A 25,791-nucleotide genomic window follows, 5' to 3' on the forward strand; every position below is an offset into this window, starting at 1 on the left:
GAAACAGGGCGGTGGTGCGGGGGAGGAGGGTGTCCCTTTTCGGGCCGGTCCCCGACCCGCCCGCTGCCTGCGGGGAGAGGCCGGAGCCCGGCGGGGCCAGCGCGGGCCGGGGAGCTGGGACACGTGTCAATCACCCCGCCAGGCGGCGCGCGCTCCCCGCCCCGGATGCTGAGCGGGGAGGGGGGGAGGCGCGGGCACGCGCTCGGGGGGCGGGGGGGCTATGAGGGGAGGGAGAGGAGCCGGGGGAGCGCGCGCTCGTATGTAAATGAGCGGGCGTGAGGTCAGAGGCAGATGGAAAAGGGAACAGACAGAATGGCCGCCGCGGCTCCCGCTCCTCCTGCCGCCGCCTCTCAGTGCCGGAGCCCCCGCTGCACGGCGGAGCGCAGGGGAGTCCGCCGAGAACTCGACTCCTGGCGGCACCGGCTCATGCACTGTGTGGGTAAGAGAGGGGGGAACGACGGGGTGTCCGGCCGTGGCGGGGGAACCGAAGGGCGGGGGAGGGGGCAGCGGGGTCCTTGAGGAGAGCGTAGTGGCGAGTCGGGGAGCGGGGTCTCCGTGCGGGGAGCGGGCGAGGCGCCCAGCGTTCGGGTCTCTGAGGTGGGCGGAGTGGGGGAGCGGGGATGGAGGAGCAGCTCCAGCGGCTTTCTTGGAGGGCGGAAGCGGAGACGGGGTCTGTGGGGGAGAACGAAGGTCCTAAGCCGCCCTCGGGCAGCGCAGGGTGGGTGTTACGGCTTCGGTTGGGGCCACTCGGTCCCTGTCTTCGCCGCTGACCGAAACCCTTCCTCGGCTCGGGTCCTTTTGTCTCCGCTTCTCGCCGTTCGCGCGGTGAGTGCCGGTGGCTGCCCCCCTCCTCTCCTCCATCGCCAGTGCCTGGGGGGCGGAGGAGGGGAGAGAGCCCGCCTGTGTGTGTGTGTGTGCGTGCGCCTTTAAGAGGGAGCCGCTTCTGCACTGACGGTTGGGATTTGAAGTTTTCCCTCCCCCCTGGAAGTTGTCATGGCGACGGCGGTTCTCCCCTCGCGCTCCCCCCCCCCCCGCTCCCCTCCCGGGGCTGCCCCGGTGGCTCGCGTGCCGTGAGGTTCCCCCTCGGCTCACGTGACTTCCCTGCGTGCCGGGGCGGGGGAGCGCGGGCCCCGCCGGCGTTCCCGCGCGGGGAGAGCGGGCCCGGGCCCGGGGGGGCGCTCCTCCCGGGCGGTAGTTGCGCCGGGTAACGGCCCGTCCTGCGGGCGGGCTGCCTGCTCCGCTGCTGGCACGGGTTACGTGTGCCGCCGCCGCGCCGCGGGCTCAAAGCGGGGAGCGCTTCGGTATGGGGGCTTTGGTTGTGTTGTGTGGTTGTTTGTTTTGTGATTTTTTTTGTTGTTGTTGGGGTTTTTTGTTTGTTTGTTTGGGATGGTAAACGCTTCGATGCCAGGAACTGCTTATTCGTGTCGTTTCATTTCCCTTCTTGAGGAAATAGATAATATCCTTGATCTTCAAGTAGCATGCTAGTGTCAGTACTGATTCTCCCTGATCGCTGAAAGCGTATCTAGGTGTAACTGGGAGGGTAAGAAGCAATTCATTCAGTGTTTCTGCGTGTGCGTGAGGTGAGATCGAAGTAAGAAGTAAATATCTAACATGTGGGTACACCTATGATTACAGGCGATTAGCTTTGTCTGGATTTGCAGGGTATTTACATATTTGCAGTAGCCTCATAGCTTCTCCGTGTACACTTTTATCTCGTTCTTGCTATGTTGCCCCAGTAAGACTTTTTAACACTTCTTCTGACACCTGTGTATATATGATGATTCCTGTTTGTGCTTGCATTGTCTTTTTAATCCTTCAAGTTCTGATATTGTTTAGGAAAAGAATGTTCATGTATTTCCATGCACCAATACTTCTATATAATGCTTCTTGTGGAAGGAATGCAGTTTAACTAGAATATATAGGGAGAGCTTGTTCACTGGCATAGGTGCTGTAATAAACTGTTAAATCTGATGGACTGATACCTCTTTCCATATGTAAGTGGCCACTCCTGTTATTTAATGGCATTTCCATTTTAAATATAAGCTAAACTTTTGAAAATCTCTTTGGCAATTAATGACTGAAGGGACTTACAGGCTGTAATAGTATGCTGTCAGACATATTCCTGGAACACAGTTGCACAGCATGACCAACACTGACAAGGTCTGCAAAAAAATATAATGAATGCTCTGCAAGACAGAATTTCACTATATGTTGGGTCCACTGCTGGATGGATCTGTTGTGCTTAGGGAACTTCTTCAAAGTAGTTTTTAGGTTGCTCTGTCACTGAGAACTGCAGTGTGAAACCATAACATAACTACTTAATTTTACACTGATAGCACTGTGTTTTTGCTTCATGCTCAGTTTTCTTTTCCTTGGAATAAAAGTTTATTAGGATATGATTTCTTTGTATGTTCATGATGCAATATTCGGTTAATAGAAAGGAGCTCTGGAATTAAGGAGCTCTGAAAACAACTACTAAGGAAGGGGGACATTGGTTATGGTTTAATAGTTAGTCAAGAGCTATCTCTGTTAAGAACTGTTACTTGGCATGCCTGTTGAGAACCCTTATCTGAGAGAAAGTGTAAACAAAGTGGCAAGAAAGTGAGTAGTCAGGACTATGGACGTAGAGTACACTTAACAGGTTTGGGTTGTGTTTTTTTTTTTCTTTACTCCTTTGAAATTCTGTAACATTAACTTCTGTAAAATAACCTTTTATATTAACTCAAATTAACTTAAAAAACAGTTACTTGTTCTCACTCAGCTAAGTATTACTGAGGATTTGAAGAGTCTGATAGAACTAATATTAACTGGAAGGTCAGAAAAATTGTCCAGTTGATGGCTGAAACAGCAACATGGTGGAGGAATGAGTGGTAAATATGATGGATTTGGCATAACTTACTCTTTCGTTCTCCACCTGTCTCAAGAATCATGCATTTGTGGCAAAGTCAGGAAAGTGATGTGGTAAAGTAGTAGCTCCCAAATCTCAAACTAGCCTACTACCAATCCAAAACAAACAAAAACCTGCCACCAATAGAAAAATAAAATAATTTTACTCTCAGCATTTTTTTTAATTAAGAAAAAAATGTTGAACAGTGATATGGTTCTGTGGACTATCATTTGTCAAACATTATGTTCAGAGAGTGAAGCAAGAAAATACAGGCTCCTTGAAGATGTCATATTGTTTCTGCTAAACCCTTTGGATGAACAACTTTATTTTGATGTATTCTATCACTTACAATATTGATATGAGATTTGGTATTTGTATTTCTGTAGTATCATCACTTGAGCACTTTTAAATTCTTTATCTGTAAAGAATTCCTCATCTACTCAAATTACGGGAATGGTAAACTCAGCCAGAGATAATACCTCCAAGACAGCGACAGCCCAGCTTGAGGCTCATAGCAGATTGTTCGCATCTGCAACAGTGAGACAGAAATAATACTCAGGGCTGTGTACTGTTTGTTTGAGGGTCTGTGATGTCTGGGGACCTCTGCTCAAAGGGCTTTATTGTCCAGTTGTTTGTCTGTCAAAACCTGGTTGCAAACTTGAATATTTGCATGGGCTTTAGAATTAAAAGCTTAGGTGGAATATGATTTAAAGTCCCAGGTCAAAATGTTCAAGCATTTAAAGAATTTGAGAAGAAAGACAGTGATAAAACTTCATTGACAATACTGAGAATGCTCCTATTTGGTATCTAGATATATTTGAACGTACAAAAGACTTCACACCATAAATGACTGGAATATATTCACAGAAATTCTAAATGGGTGTTCAGTACAAAATGGCTGTTCAGATGGTGATCTTTGTGTGCCTTATGTTGAGCACAGACATTCCTAAGATGCCTAGCCTTGTGCTTTTGGATGTACTGAACTCTTGCATAATTTGATCGTAGTTCAAAACTACATGCTCTTAGAAGACACCTGGAGATCTTGATTCTGTCACTGTTCTTACAGCATGCAGAGTATGTGCTAATACCTGCTGCCCGGTGAAGTGGTTGAGTCACTGTCCCTGGAGATGTTCAAAAGACTCGTAGATAAGGTTCTTAGGGACATGGTTTAGTAGCAGTGTTAGGTTATGGTTAGACTTGATGATCTTGAGGGTCTCTTCCAACCAAAATGATTCTAGGATCCTAGCAAGCACTGTTTACAGCAGCACTCACTGGTATGTTTGTCCTAGGTGCACCTTTGTGACATAACTAAGAAACAAAATACCCTAACTCTAAATTCTGTGTTTATGGAAAGGTGTCAGAAAGCTCAAAATTGAAGTACCTAATTTAGCCAGCAACTGACTTCTGTGGTGTTTTAAATTGCAAGATATTTTCTAGAGGTGAATATTGCAACGATTAAAAATTGCTCTTTGGCGTTTTTCAATTAAAACTTTGTAATGTGAATCGGCTAAATGCATTCCATTGGATTGAGAGGATTTGGTAGTATGGAGCTACAAAAGTCTAGCTTCATACTGTGGTCAGCCTTAAGAAACAGGATTTATGCAGTTTTTTGAAATAGTCATTGATTCCCCTGACTGGTTTCATTTGAACTTCATGGGTAGAGTTGTTGGCAAGTACATCGAGTCCCCATGACTTTCATCAACAGGCACAGAGGAGAGACCTAGCAATTACTGGGATGCAAGAAGAAGCTTCAGCATAAGATGGTGCTTTTTACTGTTGTCACTGTATCCTATGAGTGAAGTCTGCAGCAGTAACTTGAAGCTTTTTAATGGAAAGTGCCAGGTAACGCCAGTCATGGAAGTTGAAATCATCTTGCTAGGGTTTTGCATTGTATTTTGAAAATATAAAAGCCTCTGAATAGTCTTTCACTGTGAAAATGAAAGTGTAAAATACTATCTCAATTACTTAAAAAAAAAAAAAAAAAAAAGTAATACATTGCTATTTGGGGGTAGGAGAAGGGTGAAAGTTTGACTGTTTCTCTGCTGCAGCTCAAGGGCACACATTTGACAGAAAATAGCCTTGATATTGCTTTCTTATGAAAACTGAAATTTGATCAAAGTAAAAATCCATTTTTGGATGCTTGTGAAATCTAACATACAAATACTCTTTTACTGGTGTTATATTTTTTCAGACTTTTTTTTTCCCCTCTAAACTAGGATACACTGGCACATCTAATTCTGTTTTGATGGGTATATATATACTTTCAAAATTTTTTAAAATATTTGAACTTCTGTTCCAGCTTACCATTTTTGAACAAGCTGTCTCTCAAGTGCACTTTCCAGGAAGGGGAATTCCCCTCACAAACAGAAGATTTGTAGCTACTGCGTTCAGTATTATCCCCACACTTGCAATACTCCCGCATTAACTACTTGGTGTCTTTATTCCCATAATACGCAGAAGTATTCTCACTTTCTCACTGTGGCTGCAAGTATGTTGCATCAGGTTAATGTCACATTTTTGTAAGGCTGTAGTGTAGGTGACTTTCTGTAGCTGCCATAGTAGTAGTTTCAGAGTTAGTTATTTTCCTATGCATCGATCGTGTTCTAGTCTATCTGCTAGTGGTTGTTTTGATGGCTTGATGCTCTATAACCTGTCAAGCCACTAACAGACTGTATGCAAAAATGATTTCAAAGTGATACCTGCTTTGAATTCTTTTGCTTTCTTGGCACTCCAACTTCTTTAAACAGAAAACAAGCTTGATGTGGTGCGATCATCCAATATGATGGCCTGTAATACTGGTATAAGGTGTTCCTGTGGATCTGTCATGCTTTGAGCTGTGGTGTGAAAGTCTTGGTGTGATTCCAGTGTAAAACAGATCAGGGAAGTAATCTTAGTGTTATTGCAAATGTTGGAAGAAGAACAGGAACAAAATCTAGTTTAGAATCACAGCACAGGTTCACAGGCAATTTTTGATGTGATAAAGGGAGATGGTATCATGTAAGGGAATAGCTCAAATTAGTATTACAGAAGCAGATATTCCAGTCAGCATTAGCTTTGAACATTTATTATGAAACCATAATCTAAGTATACAGTGAAGTGCCATCTTGCATCATCAAGTCTAACAGAACTATTATGAGAATGGAGAAATTGCAATCCTGACTGTGTGCTCCTGCTGCTTGTGTGCTTGCATCAGCACTCATCAGACCCCTGACTGATGTCCTTTAACTCAGTAACTGGTCAGTTCTCTGTTGAGAGGAGTTAGGGGCTTGCGAGAAAAGAAAAATCTGATGGATGCTGTTGCTAGCACAAGGACGGGGGTGGGACTGTGCAACAGAAGCAGGATGGGTAATTGCAGAAATAAGCCACTGGATTGGTTTAGCTGCCTATGGCACTATCAGCTGCCAGGAATAGAACACAGCCTTACATGTATCATCCTGATTTCCTCTGAGCTAAGCAGGTTAACAAAAGATGAAAAAAATTATCAATGTGTGATGTATGTCATTGGAAATTGCTGTGGTGTATGTATTGCATTAACTGTCTTTAGGTTGAAATAAGAGAAAACACATGGGGTTTGTTTTGCTTATGTTGGACCTATACTTGTTTCAGATATGTAGTGTTAAAGTAGCTGCTTTTCCATGTCCTCTCACAATCCGTTTCAACTCATCACCTTTTCTCTCAGAAAGAAGTAATTGCCTGCTGCTGTCACGATGTGTTTTTGAAGGGATATCTTATGTTTGGGTCTTGAAAGACCTCTTTGCTTGGGAAAACAGTACAAGAGAAGTTAGACTAATGACACCCAGAGGCTTAGTGTAACAGCCAGAGGGAGGAAGTTCTGTGTATCTAGCAGTAGATGCAGTGCTAGTTCACTGATCTCTTGTGAACCTGCAATAGTAAGCATGTACGGAGCAGAATTTTATGAAAGACAGAACTATGCCTGCTACACAGACTAATCTATGGAGTGTGTGGGATGCAAGCAATGCTTTGAGTTCTTTGAACTCAGAACAGAAGTGTGTTGCAGAGCATGCAAGTAGATGTACATATCTTCGGCAGTGTTGATAAAACCTGTGATTTATGTTTTTGGTGCTCCTTATGTCTGATGTATGGAAGCTGTTCAATTTCCAAGTGTTCCAGGAACTGCTGTAATCCTTGTCAGTGTTTTGGGGCATAGCTTGAACTTTCATATTGTATGTTCTTACATGGTAGTTTACTTTCTCAGTTCACTATCAGTTACATAAAAATTTAAACTCGTAGTCTTTCTATGTTGTAGACACTAAGAGTTTCTTAAGATGGAATTTGTGTAAACCAGAAACATGGAGCACAGATACTATTACTGCCGCTTGGTCTCTCTTCTTCCCTTGAATTGGCATTCAGTAACTGTGTACTACTGGTTAAGGTTGGTAACTTTCAGGTTTTTTTGTTGATGCTTCGCACAGTTTTGTTGTTTTTATTTCAGGACTCTCTGTGGACTGGTATGAGCATTCATTTATTAAACAGTTCAACAAACTAGACTGTAAAACTAATCTAGTGTAAGACTAACCTAGAAAACAAGAGAGGAAATGTGCCAAGAGGAAGAATAGGAAAGAAAAGGTCAGATCTAATTTAGCTTGGATCACTTTCCTAATCAGGCTTACTACATACCTGCTTCTTCTCCTGAGTCAAATGTTAAGTAGCTTTACTGGAGAGAACAAGACTTCTGATTTTTAGTTATTGCCTATTTTAGCAACAGTTTTTAGGGAGTTCAAGGTAAGCCGGAAACTAAGTTGGCTGAACAGCATCCTAATCAATAAGACTGTTGACAAGAGCAAGAATACAGCATCACTAACAATAATATCTTTCCACTTGTTCTCCCTAATACAGCATCACTAACAATAATATCTTTCCACTTGTTCTCCCTTTGTAGTGGAACTTGTGTGATGTAACAGTGAACTGGCCTTCTCTTTTAAGTTAGTCTGAAGGGCCTACTGTGATGTTTTTTGCTGTTGTTGCACTGGTTTGGTTTTCCATTAGATGAGTCTCCTGAACTGTCTGGCTATGGTAATAAGTACTGGTAGTTGTCTAAGGGAAATAATAATGGGAATGTGACATGCTGATTGACTTATCAGATCAGTGTATGCTGTTGAGGATCTGTATTCCAGCTACTGGCATGTAGCCAGGGCTTGTACTGCCTACAGCTAAAATGGGAAAAATTAGTACCTCTTCTCCTTATCCGCCCTTGCCTTTTTGATTTTTCAGCTGTATTATATGGGGGTTTTGAATAGACAGTTACAATGGATCCTTTATTCTTGAATATGGCTCAAGGAACAGGGCTTCAAACAAGGTTGTTGTTCCAACCTTTAGAGTTCAGTGTGTTTATGTAAAGTGTAGAAGTCAACCGGAGCTTTATAGACTTCACTAACTTAAAATTCTTTGTCCCAGTTAGGACCACTGTAGTTTATGTTATTCTTGAACCTTGCTCTCTTCCATATGCTTGGAGGGAACTTTGATAAGATAGGTTGGAACACTGACAGAGGTTGGAATGGAACTAAATTTGTGTGATTCACATGTCTAGCATCAAACTTCTGGAAAATAGGGTGGCATTGTAAATTTCACTACCATACATTAAAAAAAGAAAAACTAAACAAAAGGCCAAACAAAAAACCAACTTGTTTGAGGAGGTAAAGTTATGTGATTTAGTATTTTTTAGTATTTTTTTTTCTTCCCCACTGCTAATCTGCCACTTTATCCTTCCATCACTAAAGGCATAGAAAAGGCAGGAGGAAGAGAGAGCAGGGAAGGGAAGATGGTTGGTAGTGGCGCATCTATTGAAGCCTCTGCGGAGGTAGAAGATATATTACAGAGTAGGGGACTCTGAATTTGCAGACATGCATTGAGAGGCAGAGGTTGAATTCCTTCTTATGGGGTGTGGTCAGCAACATGGACTCTGCAGATTAAAGACCTGTGTGTCAGGTTGTCTTTGTTTCCACTTCTGGCACAGGCCAAGTTCCTGTGTAGTATCTTGAGAAGTTGTATTAACCCCTTCTTAGATAAATGTTTTATTCTTTGCAAAATTTTTCTGGAGTCTCAGCTGCTGCTTTTAATCATGTTTGGTTCTCAACATCCATTCAGGCTTCTATCTCCATAGCAACATGTGTTGTATTGTAGGAGTGAGAATGGGTAAATGTCACTAGGTGTGAATTTTCTTTTTTTTTTTTTAAGTCTGTTGGTAAATGAAAGCTTGCAGAATTGGTGATCTCTTTAATTATATTCCTTAGCTTGCAGTTTCTGTATGACTTGGTAGGGTCCTGCTTTCCAGTTATGAGACATCCTAACTTTTGTGGCACCTGGGGATTGATTATTTATGTTTAAAGAGCTGTTCAATGGAAATACTTCTTGGTTTTCAATGTGTTTAAAATGCTACCAACTGTTTTTAAAAAATGCTTAATTTTCAGATTATAAATATTTTCCTCATTTCACAATTCTCAGCTTCTTCAAATCATCTTATTTAAAGACTAGTTAAAAACCTTATATATGAATAACAGTTCTCACCATCATAATTCCACTGATTTATAAAGTAGCTCTAGTGCATTTTTACTCTGCTGAGCCACTAATAGGTCAGAGGGCAGTGTAATTAATCTAGGGTTGAATATGCTGCTGCTTTTCATAACTACTGTCACAAAGCTTTGCATGTCTTATTTAAAAGTTTTATTTTTCATTCTAAGAGCACTACACAATTTTATAATGTCAGGTTTAAATACTACTGTTGCAAAACTGCTGGGCATCTTTTGATTAACAATGAATATTGCTGCCATATATGATGTAGATTATAAGAAGATTGCTTTAAAGGGCTCCGGCTTGTGATGGCAGCTGTCAGTTTGGCTCACAGAACAGAAACTGTGCCACAGCAAGGCCCAGTTAAATGTAAAGATTTGACTTCACCTAAGTGTAGTTATTAAGACTCCTAATCTGTGTATGGGGGAGGATTTTCAAATGTCTACTGCTTTGTGACCTGTAGTTCAGATGCAGGTCATTCCGGTGTTAGCCATCTGATGAGGGGGAAGAAAAATAGGATCTGCTTAGGATCTACTGCTGCCTTAGACTGCTTTGTATAAGGGCTCTAGTGATAACTGTGCCCAACTCTGTCTCAAAAGTTTGCTGTGCTGCCAGATGAATCCTGCAATGACTGTGGACTTGCCTGTGATTATGGTTCATTCTTCTTCAATTCTCTTATTCTTCCTGGACCACCCTATCTGTCCATCCATCAACATTCATAAGCAGTCATTTCCTATCTTTGATTTCTCCTTAAAACAAACCATTTGTCTTTGGTTCCCAACCTTTTTTTCTCTTCGTTGTCAGTGACACTAAAATGATTTTTGACAACTTTATCCATCTCCACAGATGGTTTTATCTCAGCTGCTGATTTTTTTATGTTTCTATATGGATTGTCTTCAGAATTGACTTGCATTACACCACAAACATGCTCACCAAGGCAAATTACACTTTCCACCTTTCAGTCCAGGATGTGGTGTCTTCTTTAAGTGTCTTATCCATCTAGTTGTTTCTATATGCATTGCTGCTGGATATCCTATCTCCTGGTGCTTGAGGAAAAGGGTGTGTATGTCTTCATATCACTTTATTCAGGAAATGTCAGGCTCTGTCAAGCTTTTACATACTAATTAGCAGCCATTTGGAAGGACTGAATTGTTCTTTTTTGGAGATGGATCCCAAGCTCATTCTGACTAGAAGTGTCCTAACTTCTAGCCTTAATTTGTCCACAGTTTTTGTGTATTGTCACAACACCGTCATTTAGGATTTTTCCTTTTTCTCCTTTAACCTTCCATATCTATTCCTATTGAGATACTATTAATTATTTAATATAGTACAAACTGAGTGTTAAGGGATAATGAGCACTAAGGACTATAAAGTTGCTGTAATGAATTTGAATTTTAAACAAATAGTTTACATACAAGTGAAAAAAAATGTAGCTACAAATGTACAAGCTAGTGTAAACTGTTAATAGCAGATGTTGTCCAAAGTTTACTGTCTGCACTGTGGTATGGTCCCAGTTGCAGTGTAGAGGCTATAATAAGCTCTCTTTGTGATCCGTATTTTCCTTTCCTCCTGTTCCTGTTTGAGTGAGTTCTTTGGAGTCATGCTGAAGAATATTTCAAACAAAGTATAGTCCAGACCATGTTGAATGAGGGGCATAATAATCTGCCTATACATTATTAGATAAGAACAGCTTAAGTTCAGTACATATCAGAACACGTAAGTACAGGTACTAAGGGAACCGAAGAAGAAAGGTACCTTCCTAGATTTAATTCTCACTAACAGAGAGGGTCTCGTGGGGAAGTGGTGACTGGTGGCTCCCTTGGCCACAGTGACCATGAAGCAGTCAGGTTCAAAATCTTTGCTAATGGGAGGAAAACTGCCAGTGAGCAGACTGGAAGCTGCTCGGAGAACTACTTGGTAAGATTCCATGGGAAGAAGCTTTTTGAAGGTGTTGTGGTCTACCAGCATTGGTCAGTTTTTAAGTGCCACCCACTAAAAGCACAGGACCAGGCAATTCCAAAATGCCAGAAATCTAGCAGGTGAGGCAAAAAGTCAGCCTGGTTGAGCGGTGATCTTCTTCTTGAAATATGTGAGAAAAAAGAAATTACATGGTCGTTGGAAGCAAGGTCAGGCATCATGGCAGGACTATGGAGATGCTGCTTGCCACTCTAGGGAGGAAATCTGTGCTGCCAAAGCTCAATTAGAATTGAAGCTAGCCACCACTGTGAAGGACAATAAAAAAGGCTTTTAAAAAGATATTTATGGCAAAAGGCAAACTAGGAATAACATTGGCCCATTTTTCAGTAAGCATGGTCACCTTTTAACAGGGACATAGACAAACCTGAGACATTTACACCTCAGTTTTCAACACTGAAGATTGGCTTGGTGGCCCTCATAGCCCTTAGTTAGAAAACAATAGCGGCATGAACAATCAACTCCAAATCAATCCAGAACTTGTACAGGATTTGCTACTCCAGCTAGAACCTTACAAGTCAATGAGGCCTGATGGGATTCATCCTAGGGGGTGCCTAAAGAGCTGGCTGATGTCATAGCAAGACCTCTCTCCATGATTTTTCAATCTTCCTGTGAATCTGGAGAGGTCCCAGATAACTGGAAGCTGGCAAACATTGTTCTAATCTACAAGAAGGGCAACAGGGATGACGCTGGCAACTACAGGTCTCTCAGCCTCACTTTGTTCCTGGCAAAATCATGGAGAAGGCTGTTCTGGGAGTTATCAAAGAGCATGTGAATGACGACACAGTCATTGTTCCCAGCCAGCACAAGTTCATGAGAGGAAAGTCTTGCTTATTAAACTTGATTTTGTTCTACGACAAGTTTACCCACCAAGCTGACCAAGGGAAGCCTGTTGCCGTGATCTTTTTGGATTTCAGTAAAGCCTTTGATACTGTCTCTCACAGTATCCTGCTGGACAAGATGTCCAGCACACAGCTGGGTAAACACACAGTCCAGTGGGTGAGCAATTGGCTGATGGGCTGGGCTCAAAGCGTTCTAGTTAATAGGGTTATGTTGGGCTGGCAACCAGTCACTAATAGGGTTCCACAGGGATCCATCCTAGGGCCAGCGCTCTTCGATGTCTTTATAAATGACTCAGACTCAAGACTTGAGGGAATACTAAGTTCACCAATGACACTAAATTGGGAGGAACTGTTGACACTTTCAAGGGCAGAGAGGCACTCCAGAGGGATCTGGACAAGTTAGATAACTGGGCAATCACCAACTGCATGAAGTTCAACAAGGGCAAGTGCTGGGTTTTGCACCTGGGACACAGTAACCTCGACTGTACATATAAACAGGGGCATGAGATGCTGGAAAGCAGCTCTGCGGAGAAGGATCTGGGGGTTCTGGTCGATGACAAGTTGAACGTGAGCCAACAGTATGTCCTGGCAGCGAAGAGGGCCAACTGTGTCCTGGGGGTCATCAAGCACAGCATTGCCAGCTGCACGAGGGAGGTGATTGTCCAGCTCTGCTCTGCACTGGTGTGGCTTCACCTGGAGCACTGTGTGCAGGTCTGGACACCAGAGGATAAAAAATGTATTAAGCTACTGAAGAGTGTCCAGAAGTTGGTGAAAGGTTTGGAGAGAAAGCTGTATGAGGAGTGGCTAAAGTCACTTAGTTTGTTCAGCCTGGAGAAGAGAAGGCTAAGAGGAGACCTCGTTGCAATCTACAGCTTCCTCACAAGGGGAGGAGGAGGGGCAGGCACCGAACTCTTCTCTTTAGGGACCAGTGACAGAACCCAAGGGAATGGCAGGAAGATGTGCTGGGGAGGTTTAAGCTAGACATTAGGAAAAGGTTCACAGAATCACAGAATGTTAGGGATTGGAAGGGACCTCAAAGGATCATGTAGTCCAATCCCCCTTCCAGAGCAGGAACACCTAGATGAGGTTACACAGGAAGGTGTCTGGATGGGTTTTGAATGTCTCCACAGAAGGAGACTCCACAACCTCCCTGGGCAGCCTGTTCCACTGTTCTGTTACCCTCACTGTGAAAAAGTTACTTCTCAAATTTAAGTGCAACCATCCATGTTCTGTGTTCCATTTTGCACCCATTTCCCCTCGTCATATCATTGGTTGTCACCAAGAAGAGCCTGGCTCCACCCTTGTGACACTCACCCTTTATATATTTATAAACATTAATGGGGTTGTCCCTCAGTCTCCTCCAAGCTAAAGAGACCCAGCTCCCTCAGCCTTTCCTCATAAGGGAGATGCTCTACTCCCTTCATGATCTCCGTGGCTCCGTGCTGGACTCTCAGGCAATTCCTTGTGCTTCTTGAACTGAGGGGCCCAGAACTGCACACAGTATTCCAGGGTGTGGTCTCACCAGCGCAGAGTAGAGAGGGAGGAGAACCTCTCTCGACCTACTAACCGCCCCGCTTCTAATGCACGGCAGGATGCCATTAGCCTTCCTGGCCACAAGGGCACAGTGCTGGCTCATGGTCATCCTGCTGTTCACCAGAACCCCCAGGTCCCTTTCCCATACACTGTTCTCTAATAGGTCATTCCCCAACTTACACTGATACCTGAGGTTGTTCTTACCCACATGCAAGACTCTACACTTGCCCTTGTTATATTTCATTAAATTTTTCCACTCCCAACTCTCCAGCCTGTCCAGGTCCCGCTGGATGGCAGCACAGCCTTCTGGCGTGTCAGCCACTCCTCCCAGCTTGGTGTCATCTGCAAACTTGCTGACAGTGCACTCTATTCCTTCATCCAAGTTGTTGATTAATATATTGAATTGTATTGGTCCCAGTACTGACCCTTGAGGCACTCCACTAGATACAGGCCTCCAACTAGGCTCTGCCCCTTTGACCACAACACTCTGGCTTCTTTCCTTCAGCCAGTTCATAGTCCACCTCACTACCCGATCCTCCAAACCACTCTTCCTCAGTTTAGCTGTGAGGATGCTGTAGGAGAGTGTGTCAAATGCTTTACTGAAATCAAGATAGACCACATCCACTGCTTTATAATCTATCCACCTGGTTATGTTGTCATAAAAGGCTATGAGGTTGGTTAAGCATGACTTCCCCTTGGTGAAGCCATGCTGACTGTCCCTCATGACCCTCTTATCTTTGATATGCCTGGAGATGGCACCAAGGATAAGTTGTTCCATCGCCCTTCCAGGGAGGGAGATGAGGCTGACCGTTTTATAGATGCACAGGTCCTCCTTCTTGCCCTTTTTGAAGACTGGAGTGACATTTGCTTTCCTCCAGTCCTCAGACACCTCTCCCATTTCCCACAACTTAGCAAAGATGATGGAAAGTCGCTTAGCAATGACTTCAGCCAGCTCACTCAGTACCCGCAGGTGCATCCCATCTGGACCTATGGATTTATGGATGTCCAGATTGCTTAATTGGTCCTTCACCCAGAGGTGGAGCACTGGAACAGGCTCCCCAGGAAGGTGTCACAGCACCAAGCGTGACAGTGTTCAAGAAGAGACTGGACAACGCCCTCAGACATATGGTGTGAACTGTGGAGTTGTCATATGCACGGACAGGAGTTGGACTTGATGATCCTTGTGGATCCCTTCCAACTCAGGACATTCATTCTAGCTCTACTGGATCTATCTAATCTAGAATCTATTGTCTCTAGCCAGTGGTGGACTGTTAAAAAATTATTAATACATAATATTTCTGAAATATCTTCTACCTTTCAATGGCACTTGTCTTGATCCTTGGCAGAAAAAAAAACATTTTCTTGGGTTTTATAATTGGTTTACTAGATTATTTTACCATAAGTTATTGGTGATTTTGTGTGGGTGCGTGATTTCAAAGCATTGTAAAACCTCAGTGGATCTCTGGTGTCCCCTTATTATACGATTATACAATGTTATGTTACTTTCCCCTATGAAACCATTACTTTAAAAAAAGGCAAGGGATGGCAAAGGTGTTTCCTATTCGTTTGGTTTTGGGGTTTTTCTGCTTTTCTTTTTTTCTGAAGGCCTGACCTATTTTCCCTTCTCTATCTCTTCCATCCTCAAAGCTGATGAGTTCTTACATGTTATTTGTAGATAAGCTTTTTATTAAATTTGATCATTCTTCCCTCCGTTCTTAGTTCTGATCTCTTCTTGAGATGAGAAGCTTGAACTATATGTATTCAAGATCACATCTGTTTGAATTCATGTGATGACAGACCAGGGAACAATACAGAAGATCTTCCTTTAGGAAGTCAAAACACCTGACATGCCGTTTACAGAGCTCATCTTTTCACAGAACTATATATTGGAACTCCAAGATAAAATTTGAGTGATAAGTCGGTTCAGAGCCCATTACTGTTGATGTAACATGAAGATTTGTCTTCTCTACTATTTAACTTAATATTTACTCGCTTTTGGCAATGATCTTCAATTTTACCACCTTGGTAACCTCGATATTTTGAAGTTCTCATGATGTTATCTTGATTTTTCTTTGCTGCTAACACTAGACAGTACTGGGCAGTGGATTGTCACTGTGGGTGCAAGAGCAAAGGCAACTCTCAGAAGCTCTTGTTTGTGACCTGCTATGAAAACTAACCATTTACTTCTGTCTTTTAACCAGCTACTTATCTATGCAAGGACTTCACCCCTGTTGCATGGGAGGTTTTTAAATCTTTTGAAGATGGATGTCAATAGATGTCTCTTTGAAATCTTGATTTATTCCATGTCCTATGTCTAAATGCCTACTGACATCAGTTGTGTTTAGAGTATGATTTCCCTTCACAGAAGCTGCATTGGTTCTGCAGTAGTACATTATAATTCTTTATGCATCTGCTAATTATGTTCTTCGGATTTTATTTGCCCAGTTATGAGCATTTGACTTGCTGGCTTATGAAATGGCCTCAAGTTGCACCAGGGGAGGTTTAGACTGGATATTAGGAAAAATCTCTTCAGTGAAAGGGTTGTTAGGCATTGGAACAGCCTGCCCAGGGAAGTGGTTGAGTCACTATCGCTGGAGGTATTTCTAAGATGTGTAGTGGTGGTGCTTAGGGACGTGGGCTTGTGGTGGACTTGGCAGTATTAGATTTGCAGTTGGTCTCGATGATGTCTAAGGGTCTTTTTCAACCTAATTGATTCTATGATTCTATGTATGCCTTTGCTGGCCTATATTCTAAGCAGATGTCTGTCTGGTAGGAGTACACAGACCAGTCCAAGACAGGCATATGTGGTTGCTGATTGCTTTTTGTTGATTGGTGTTAAGTTTTGCCCCTTTCCTGTCCTCTGATGTTGAGGTAACCAGCTTGCTGATTTTTTTCTTAAGTGGTAGTTTGGGTTTATCATCCTCAAGTGCCTTTAATTTTTCTTGTTGTTGTTACTGTGAGGTTTTTTGTTCCTGTCAACAACAGGCTGTTATTACAAGAAGCATGTTTTATTTATCCCTTAGACAAACTGATCACAGTATGACTGGGTCATGTAGGCCCTCTGAGGAGCAGGAGAAGGCTGCTCTTTCCCTGGCATCAGGTGAACTTGCTTAGCAGAGGGAACGTCCTAGAGACTAAAGGATGTAGTGGATTGTCATGGCAACAAGAGAGTTAAATGGGCTGGGGTAAAAAAGGGATGGAGAGAAAAAAGGAACAGCTGCTTGGCCTGAAGTGTTGAAAATGAAAACTTAAGTTCATCAGGCCACACGGAACTCAGAGCTAGTGTTCAGCTAACTGAGAACAAGCTTGGAGGTGATATAGCACAATGTCTGTTGGGGGTAATGCTTTATAAACTCAGTTTTACTCTCTTATCTGTTTACTTTGGAATGCTGCCACCTGTTTTGTGTTCCACTCTGTTGTACCTGGTGTTTGAGGTCAGAGATGATCTAGATGATCTGGTGGCACATAGAGAGTTTTACCATAAGGAAGAGGTTCAGGAGGCTTTGTTTCAAAGCTCTCCCAGTTGAGGTCTTGGCACGCCTTTTTCTGTTGATGCTTAAATCTGAGGAATTGTTCAATTAATGGCTTATATATTGTCCTGTGATCTATCAGGAAACAAGATCCTTTGGCCAAAGTAATTTAAACTGTGCAACTCTTAGTGTTTTTTAATTTGTGTCCAGGTGTATGTTCCTACACTTCATATAATCAGAAGTGAAATAAAACGTCATGTGTTTATCTTTGAAGCCTACATCATTTTGTGCTGATCAGTTAGAACTTCAGGTACACTTATATGCTTTTGATTGTTGGTAAAAGGTATTTATTGAGTAAGTAAAACTTACTCCTAAGGAAATTGTCTAATAACCTTTCTTCGGTCTGGACCATCTCCTTCAACATTACTTGCTGTTGTCTTCCTCCTTTTTTGTCAATTCCATGCCTGTTTGCTGTGCATTGTGCAAATTCTCTTCAGGCTTCCATGTCATCAGGTTCTCTCAGCTATCTAATGTGGAGCTGAGAAATGTGAGGTGGCTCTTGATCTTGGCCTTTCCCTTTTTAATTAGGTGACTTATCATAGTTTATATTAATCCCTTACTACTTTTTAAAGAGCAACAGAAAAAAAAAAAAACCACAAACAAAAACAACCCAAACTGATGGTGGCTATCTCTGTTGGAATGCCAATTATTATATCTCCTCAGAGATGATTTCTTCACCAAGGCCATCAGACTGGTTAGATGTATTGGGAAGTAGTTTTATTTCCTGTCTGCACCCTTGATAAGTCTACTGACTCCTGAACAAATGTGTTCTGCCTCAGGGAAATGGGGTTTAATTAATAATAAATGCTCTGTGACATGTGGCATCAGGAGTTCTTATCTTGAAATGTTGGAAGTGCTCAGGGTTCTCTGAGCTGAGTGCTGATGTGAAGAACTGTACTTCAGCACTGACCCAAGATCAACTTTGTGCACAGTCCTTAGAAACAATGGTAGATTACTTGAGTTGATGATACTTTTGCATTTTGTACTTCACTATTTCACTTGCATAGAGCAAGGTGTTTTCTTAAAACTAGGGCTTCTCAACAAAACATGAAGAATTCACATTAGAGAGAAACTCTTTAGTAAATCCTATAAACATCAGGGGTTTTGAAAAGCATTTGTCTGTAAATCAGTCATGTGTGAATTATAGTTGTCCTCTTTGGCAAGTGTTGTTTGTCCCATAAACCTTTAGGGAGTGAACTGAAAATTCAAGGGATCATGGTTTTCTTCTTTAAGTAGTTAATGCTTTCTGCAGTGACACTGCAAGAGAAAAAGCTGTGCGAGAAACCCACTGTAGTGTGTCCTGAGGAAACTTGCTTATTTAGTGTGATGCTGTCAGTTTTTGAAATCTGTGGTCTTGCTGAATATGCCTCTTAATTGGTGACTTCAAGAATACTTGTCCGGTGGTTCAGGAAGAAGTTTTGTTGGCCCAAGCCCAACTTTGTAAGGCTTTTACTTTACGTTGTCGCTTGTGGTAGTGTTTTGAAGGCTGGCACTTGATGTGACTTGAAGTAATTTCTGATTCTTTCATATTGCCTGAGGACATATTGGCTTGTTTTCAGAATCTGTCTTCTGAAGAATCAAATCACTTTGAGGAAAGTGATATTAACAGAGCATATTAAAGTTTTTCTTGAGGTCTTTTTATTAATTGCCTAGGTAGGAAAAATGGATTGCACACTTTCTGCTCACCTTGTCTGCCTCACTCAGCCACCAGCATCACAAAATCAGAAGAGCCAGAGTAGCCTCTTCCACTGTTGTGTACAAGAGTAGCTAACTGGTAGTGATTTGGATGGTGTGTGGAAGGGTTTTTAACTGTTTTTCCTACTGTGTGGTGCTGTACTTTTCCACCTGCCTTTAACAAAAAACTGACCGAAAAATGTGGTCGATAGAACAACTACAAACCAGATACTCAACAGCTTCATTAAGTGTACATCTCCAGTGGTAGTCTGGCACTTTCCTCCTCCTTCATTCTCAACCTAGTAGATTAGTAATAAATGCTGGTTTTTGCTCTTTGTGTAGGATATGAGTGACCTTGACTTATGAGACTGATTAAGAAGTTTGGTACCAGATGAGTAACTTCATATGATGCTTTCCAGAATGCTGGAATTGAGATTTATCTGGTTCCTGCAGGAGTTTCCCTCTTGCTGGAAATGCAGACTGTCATCACACCTTTCTTTTAAGAAATGCTATTCCTGTGCTCTTGACCTTGCAGTTCTGTTGGCTTCCCTAAGTGGTTGCTGTTGTCTTTCAAAATTGTTTCATTAAGAGCAAAAAGTACTCTACTTAGAGAGCATCTCCAGGTACTGAAGTTTCCTGTTTTGCCTTGCTTGAGACTTGTGGGAAGCAATAGGGTATGGCTGTCTTGGGTCAGAGAAACTCACTAAATTGTGAATGGAATAGTAAAATCAGGTACAGATTCTGCCTTTTTCTGTTTATCTTAAAATTCATGGTCCTTCTGGGAGAGGGGAAACAAACCAAAAAAATCCTGACCAGCTAGGTACTTAAAATACATATATGTTTTCTTTGGTGTTTCACCCCCCTGCACTCCCCAAGTCAGGTTGGACAGTTGTTACCGTTTTGAGTTTTATAGACTGTAATCAGAAATGAATTACAGAATTGTTACAAAATCAGTTATTGATTATCTCCCAGTAAATGTTCGGAGCTCGTATATGGCTTCACTCAAGTGCTGTATGAATTCTGTTCTACAGCAGATGAGAGTCAGAGTCCCACACTCTGAATCTTATCATTTTGTGCTTTATCTTGTCCATTTAATGATTGGAAGTTTACCAAAAGTTTGTAACAAGTGTGTGCTAAAAAGCCTGCCCAAACACACCTGCCTAATCTTTGAATTGTGTCAAACACTAAAGGCAAAAACAAGAGAGTAATTAACTTTTTCCTGTTCTCTTCTTATATCTGACATTTTTTTTGTCTGATGAGAGTGCCTAATATGAAGCTAAAATGTATATTTAAATGTGTTTCTGTATTTCTGCTTTTTCCGTCTCCAGCGGGAAATGAGGGAATTCAGCCCTTTTAATCAAACGTGAAATGATTATAAACTTGTGTATATTCTTTTCAGTATATTATGCAAGTTCAACAGAAGGATGCTTAGAAGATGTAGATTACAGGTTCATTGTCTATGACATGTAAGTTGAGGTGCTCTACCTGCTTACATTGGACAATGCCATCTCTTAAGCACTGAGCATTTCTAGGAACTGAATTGAAATAATAGTTTAGCTGAATTTAGAGTTCTTCCAATCTAACTGGAGCATCTGAGGCAATTTTAACCTCAAATTCCAGAAAATCCTTTAGAGAAAGAAGGCATGGTTAATATCTCTTATTTCAAGTGAAGTTCTTAGATAAGTGTCCAGTTCTTGTTGACTGAGTTGACATGTTGCCAGCTCTAAGTTTTGTCTAATTTGCCAAGCCAAATTTTGCCTGGATACAATAATGATGACTGTCTGGGAGTTTGGGGTTTTTGTTTGGTTTTGTTGGTTTATTTTTTTTAAACCAAGTATTCATAAAAATAAGCTGTAAGTTAAAGGTGAAAATACATGGTACAAGTATAATAAAATGCAGAAAAGTAAACTTATCACAAACTTAAATTAACTGCCAGTTTAAAGGTATGTTGCACTCATTTCCTTGTAAAATATGGTATGTCTAGGATTATGAAAAATATTTTTTAATAAATTTGTTTCAGCATTTGTGCTAATAACATGTTTGGAAAGAAACACTTCGAAGAATGCAGCACTGAGAGGGTTTATAGTTCACTTACTGTGTTATAATTTGGCATCTAGATACAAGATGCCATTCATTCTGTAGCTTCAGCAGATAAGTGTCAGTTGCTTTCAGGGAACCACCATATTAGTGCAGTCTAGTTGTGGGATTTCAATCAATTTCAAACTTAGAAAAAAAAAATAGATTCTGAATATGAGTGAGTTGGATTCACTGAGAGCTAAGAATGACCTTTGTTCATAATTTAAAAATGGCTTACAGTTTGTGGGGAATAGACAGGTTGTTTGAATGATGCAGAAATGATAATTGAAGAGAAACATCCTGAAATTTCCCATGAAACTCTGAATCCCTGAGGAAATTAGACTTCCTTGTTAAACTTACTGTCAGGCGTAAGTTTCATGAAGTGTTCCTGAAGGCTTGTAACTTAATTAGCTTGCAGTAGACCCATAGTGTAGTACAGAACCCTATGCTTCAGTTTCTCAAAAGTTCATCAGGCTAGGACTATTTTGAATTAAATATTTTTTGGCTTACTGAACTGGCAATTTCTGATAACTGTTTAACAACTTTCAGCTATCTCTCCTTTCTTAGCAGAAAGCTTCATGTTCTTTTATTCTGGTAGCCCAGGAAGTGTGCCAGACCTACGTATTCATTAGTTGGCTGCTAGACTTTCTTGCAGATCCAGGTTAGATGTGTGATACTGCATAGTAGTAAAGCAATGTTGTGACTTGTTCATTGTTACAGATTTGCTGTGGACTTTGTTTTTCTATGATGATTTAGTGGACATCTGACTAGGCCTTCACATAGAAAGTAAGTCTTTCTTTGGCAGTCCTAAACTTTTTAGGTAAAATAGCCAAGCTTTTCAGTTCTCTTGTACATCTTAAAATTATGGTTAAGAAATAAGAACATACTTCAGGCACATGGTATTCTGAAAATGACAATGATTTCTATATTCTAGGCTTGGGCATTATTCTTCTCAGGTTGTAAAACAGTTGAAGTGATACCAAATGAGGAAGCAGCGAACAGTTTTCCAAGCTGAGCATTATCTTCTTTTGCAGTGACTTATTCCCTCTGAATTTTCTTCTCTGGGGATACAAACTATAAACTGGCCCAAATTATCACTAGCACTGTTCTGAGTAGCAGTTGGCATCTAGATACCTTTTTGATGTTGCATCTTGAAAAAAGAAAGGCAATAGGACAAGCTTCAGTATCTGAAGAACACTGATATTCACACCAATTCCATATCTAAATGTCCCTGTGTGACAGCTGAGATTACATCACTATTTGTGAAAGTAGAGTTTTTAGAGAGAATAGAAATTAAGTTCCAGTAACTGTCACTTAAAAGCATTTTTCTGTCTCCCTATCCACAGACCAGCACAGTCACTTCTGAAGTGTTTTCCTTATGCATTTAAAATTATAAATAACACAAATCTCTCTATTTTGCTACTACATTAGAAATTAAATCTTATTTTAATTTCTACAGTATCTGGAAGCTATAGTAAAAGGTGTCATGTGGGCTTTCCTATTTACAAGTCAACAAGGACACTTCGGAAAGTGGGGGTTCTTCCTTTTTTTTATCGAACCTTATTTTTCTTACTGTGGTTTACAAGTACCTGAAAAATAGACCTGAATTTAGAACTGATGCTAATCTTAGTCTTTACTTAACCTACAGATGTGCCACTTAAGTTACAAGGGCTGCCAACCTTTTCTTTACAGTTGGGGAGGTAGGACATTTCCTCTTTTTATTTTGCCGCTGAGGTATGGCCGATGTCCCTCTCCCAGCACTGGACTATTACTCCCTCTTTGTATTCTGTTTAATGCTTGTAACTGCTTAATGTTATAGTTATGTTTGACATATATATTCTTTTTGGAAAACTTATTTCATCACTGTTTGAATTTCCTCAATAAAATACAGCATAGAGAGTTGAAAGTGAGGATTTTTATCCGAAGTGAAAAGTAGCCAGTTAGAACCAAAGCTGTTCTGTAGTCTCATTTCAGTTTTTGGTCACCCTATCTCTGTTCAGCAGCAGCAACAGTGTCCTCAACTACATTATTTCGTGGAGTCAAGATTTGCATTAGAGAAGGACAAGTATATTTTTTAGCTGTGGTTCAGAATTTGTATTGGAGTCTAAATAGAGGATTTCCTCCTTTTCACATTGGAATCTCTGGTATGTTGGTTCCTGTTTGCTCAGGGATCTGAATCAATATGGTAAAGAAAATGAGCCTATTCTGCTAAATGTTTAAAACTTTCTATCGTAATAATACTTTTTAGTGCTATAAGTGAAAAGTGGATTCAAGCTAGACAAGGTATTCAACATTCTTATGTGAAATCTGTCGTAAGAGAGTTTCTCTGCAAGAAAAAATAGGCTGCTTTTTACCTGAGAATCTGACCAGCATTTTATTTAATAATGAATTTTACCAAATAGATATTCTGTAGTGATACTGCAAACAGGAAAAAGGTAACATTTGGATCAAGACTTAGTAATTTGTGCTTCTGGTGTCTTGCTTTATATCTTGAGTGTTCTGCCCAGCAAGATAGTGTTTGTTGTGTTTGGTTTTTTTTCTAACAATTGGCCAAAAGGTGACTGAGTATTTGTGTTCCTGCTTGTGTGTTTTGTTTGCTTGGTTGGCTTTGTTGTTGTTGTTGTGTGTTGTTTTTGTTTGGTGTTTTTTTTTTAAACTCAGTGCTTCAGTGGTATAAGAACCCGATCTTTCCAAATTGTTGTTATAGTAGATTTAAAATATAAATAAAAAATAATATTAAAAAAAAACCCACCACAAACAACAAAAACCCTATGACTTTGAGAATTATGTCAATATATAAACAAGGCTAAGATTATTATTCCATCTATGGTGAGGGGCAGAGAGGACAGCTGCTGACCTGTGGGAAAGGCAGAAAAAACAGGTGGACATTGTTAATGCCTAATTTAAGTTACTTTGTTAAACACTTTACTCTTATAAAATATGAAAATAACTCTTTTCTCTACAGAATATTATCCTTTAGGCAGTTGTAAGGGAGTTGCTACTTGGTGGGATAAGAGTAACTAAGTGTAATAAAATAATTGAGATTACTATGAAATTATTTTCAAACTTTTGAATTAGTACTACAGAACATTTGTAAAATGTTTTCTAAATCAATTGAGAGTGGTCTGACATATCAGAGGAATTTGGTGATGCCTGAGTAATAAACACAGGTATTCTTCAGGGGCTTGAGTTTCTCATGTGATTATTTTTTTTCCCCTGCCACTTGAAAGGTGGAGACCATTTCTTTATTTGGAGACAAAAATTGCAAAATCTACAAGCAGATAACCATTTTTTTGGGAGAACTGGTGACCTGTAATGTCAAATGTGGTGGAAGACATAGTGCAAGCAGCACCTGTAAAAATCAGGGCTTATATTATACTTCAGAAGGCTGCGGGTTTAAATTATTAGAAACTAAAAATGATTGAACGTGAGCTCCAAGTCCCTTTCTTATGAAAGGGATAACTTTGTAAGAAAGGCAGATGACTTCCTTGCCTTTTTAAGTTGCCACAACAAAATATTGCCACTGACTCTTGCACTTGTGTTATTAAAATGAATACTGGAGCACTGTTGAGATAGAATTTGAGGAGAAGTTAGAGTTTTTTTTTTCTTTCAGAGAAACTGAGAGACTTGGTGCTTGTGTCTGCTTGTGTTACTTGTTAATAAAACAAACAAACAAAAGGTGTGTTACAGTTGTTGAAATCTAAGACAAGTCACTCAGAAATGCAAACCACAGAACTTCTTTCAGATATACTCCTGTACTGAGACAATCTAAATAATGCAGTCATGAAACTACAGAATGGAGAGAAAAATAGAAATTAAGTTTATCACTTCTATATAGTACTTTTTATTAATTGCTTGTAGTTTTCAGAAGGGATCTCTTTTTAGTCAGGTCAAAGAGGGCAAAATGTCAAGGGGAGGATTAAAAAAAGCCCTTTAAGTCATTTAAGTCGTTGCTCTGGTGTGGTAAAACCAAGCTTTTAACTGCTTATATATATGTATCCATACAAAGTGAAATTTTTATTTCTTGTGGTAATATTGGCGAGTTTTAGCTCAGAACTGTGTATTCGTTGTTGCATCTTGCCATGAAGTTACTACTACCTAAATAAAAGTATATGGGCCAAAGGAAGCTTGCATATAAGACGGTTAGTCTGTTGATTAGGGCAATACACTGGGGTGTGCAGGATCTGTCTTTTGGTCCTTACATGTCCATAATTTCTTTCCAATGTGATTTTTGGTTTCTAAGACCCCTCACACAACTTACAGTCTTCATAGATTAAGAAATACCACCTCATAATATGCATTGTATGACTTCACAGTGGGAACAGAATTTATATGAAAACTAGATAAGTGTTCCTGTGGTCACAGGAAAATGCAGAAGCAAGAATCAAACTCTTAGTTGTAATCAAATCTCTTTAATAACAAGGTAAAGTAACGCTAACTTACCATTATCAAACACCAGAAAAATAAAAGAAGTAAGTACCATTTTAATGCTGTGTCTGGTGGTACTGTGCCCAATCTCATTAAATGTAATCCTATTCTTTGGACTTTCCTAATTACGTTTTAAAGACCATTTGTTAAATTTTACAATCCTCTAAGAATTGGAATCAGCAATTCTGAACCTACTTTCCATTAGTTTTGATTTTAAAAGCAGCATTAATGGGCTAAACTACACACTGCTTAGAATGTGCAGTTTTTTTCTACTCTAACTTTTAATTCCATTTACTATGCTTAGAATATTGAATAAACT

At 40.6% G+C, this 25,791-nt stretch overlaps 1 protein-coding gene across 3 annotated transcripts in view; it reads left to right on the forward strand.

Annotated features, from left to right (window-relative positions):
* The first annotated feature begins 260 nt into the window (after window positions 1–260).
* The window catches only part of LCORL (ligand dependent nuclear receptor corepressor like), an 81,696-nt gene continuing 56,165 nt past the window's right edge, over window positions 261–25,791 (forward strand). For all 3 annotated transcript variants that reach the window (XM_080343678.1, XM_080343677.1, XM_080343679.1), the window contains exon 1: window positions 261–439. In XM_080343678.1, the coding sequence (XP_080199804.1) occupies window positions 292–439 (148 nt within the window). In that variant the 5' untranslated portion in view covers window positions 261–291. The remainder of the gene's footprint in view (window positions 440–25,791) is intronic.

The sequence above is a fragment of the Nesoenas mayeri genome (assembly GCF_963082525.1).
Source record: "Nesoenas mayeri genome assembly, chromosome: 4".
NCBI classification, from domain to species: Eukaryota; Metazoa; Chordata; class Aves; order Columbiformes; family Columbidae; genus Nesoenas; species Nesoenas mayeri.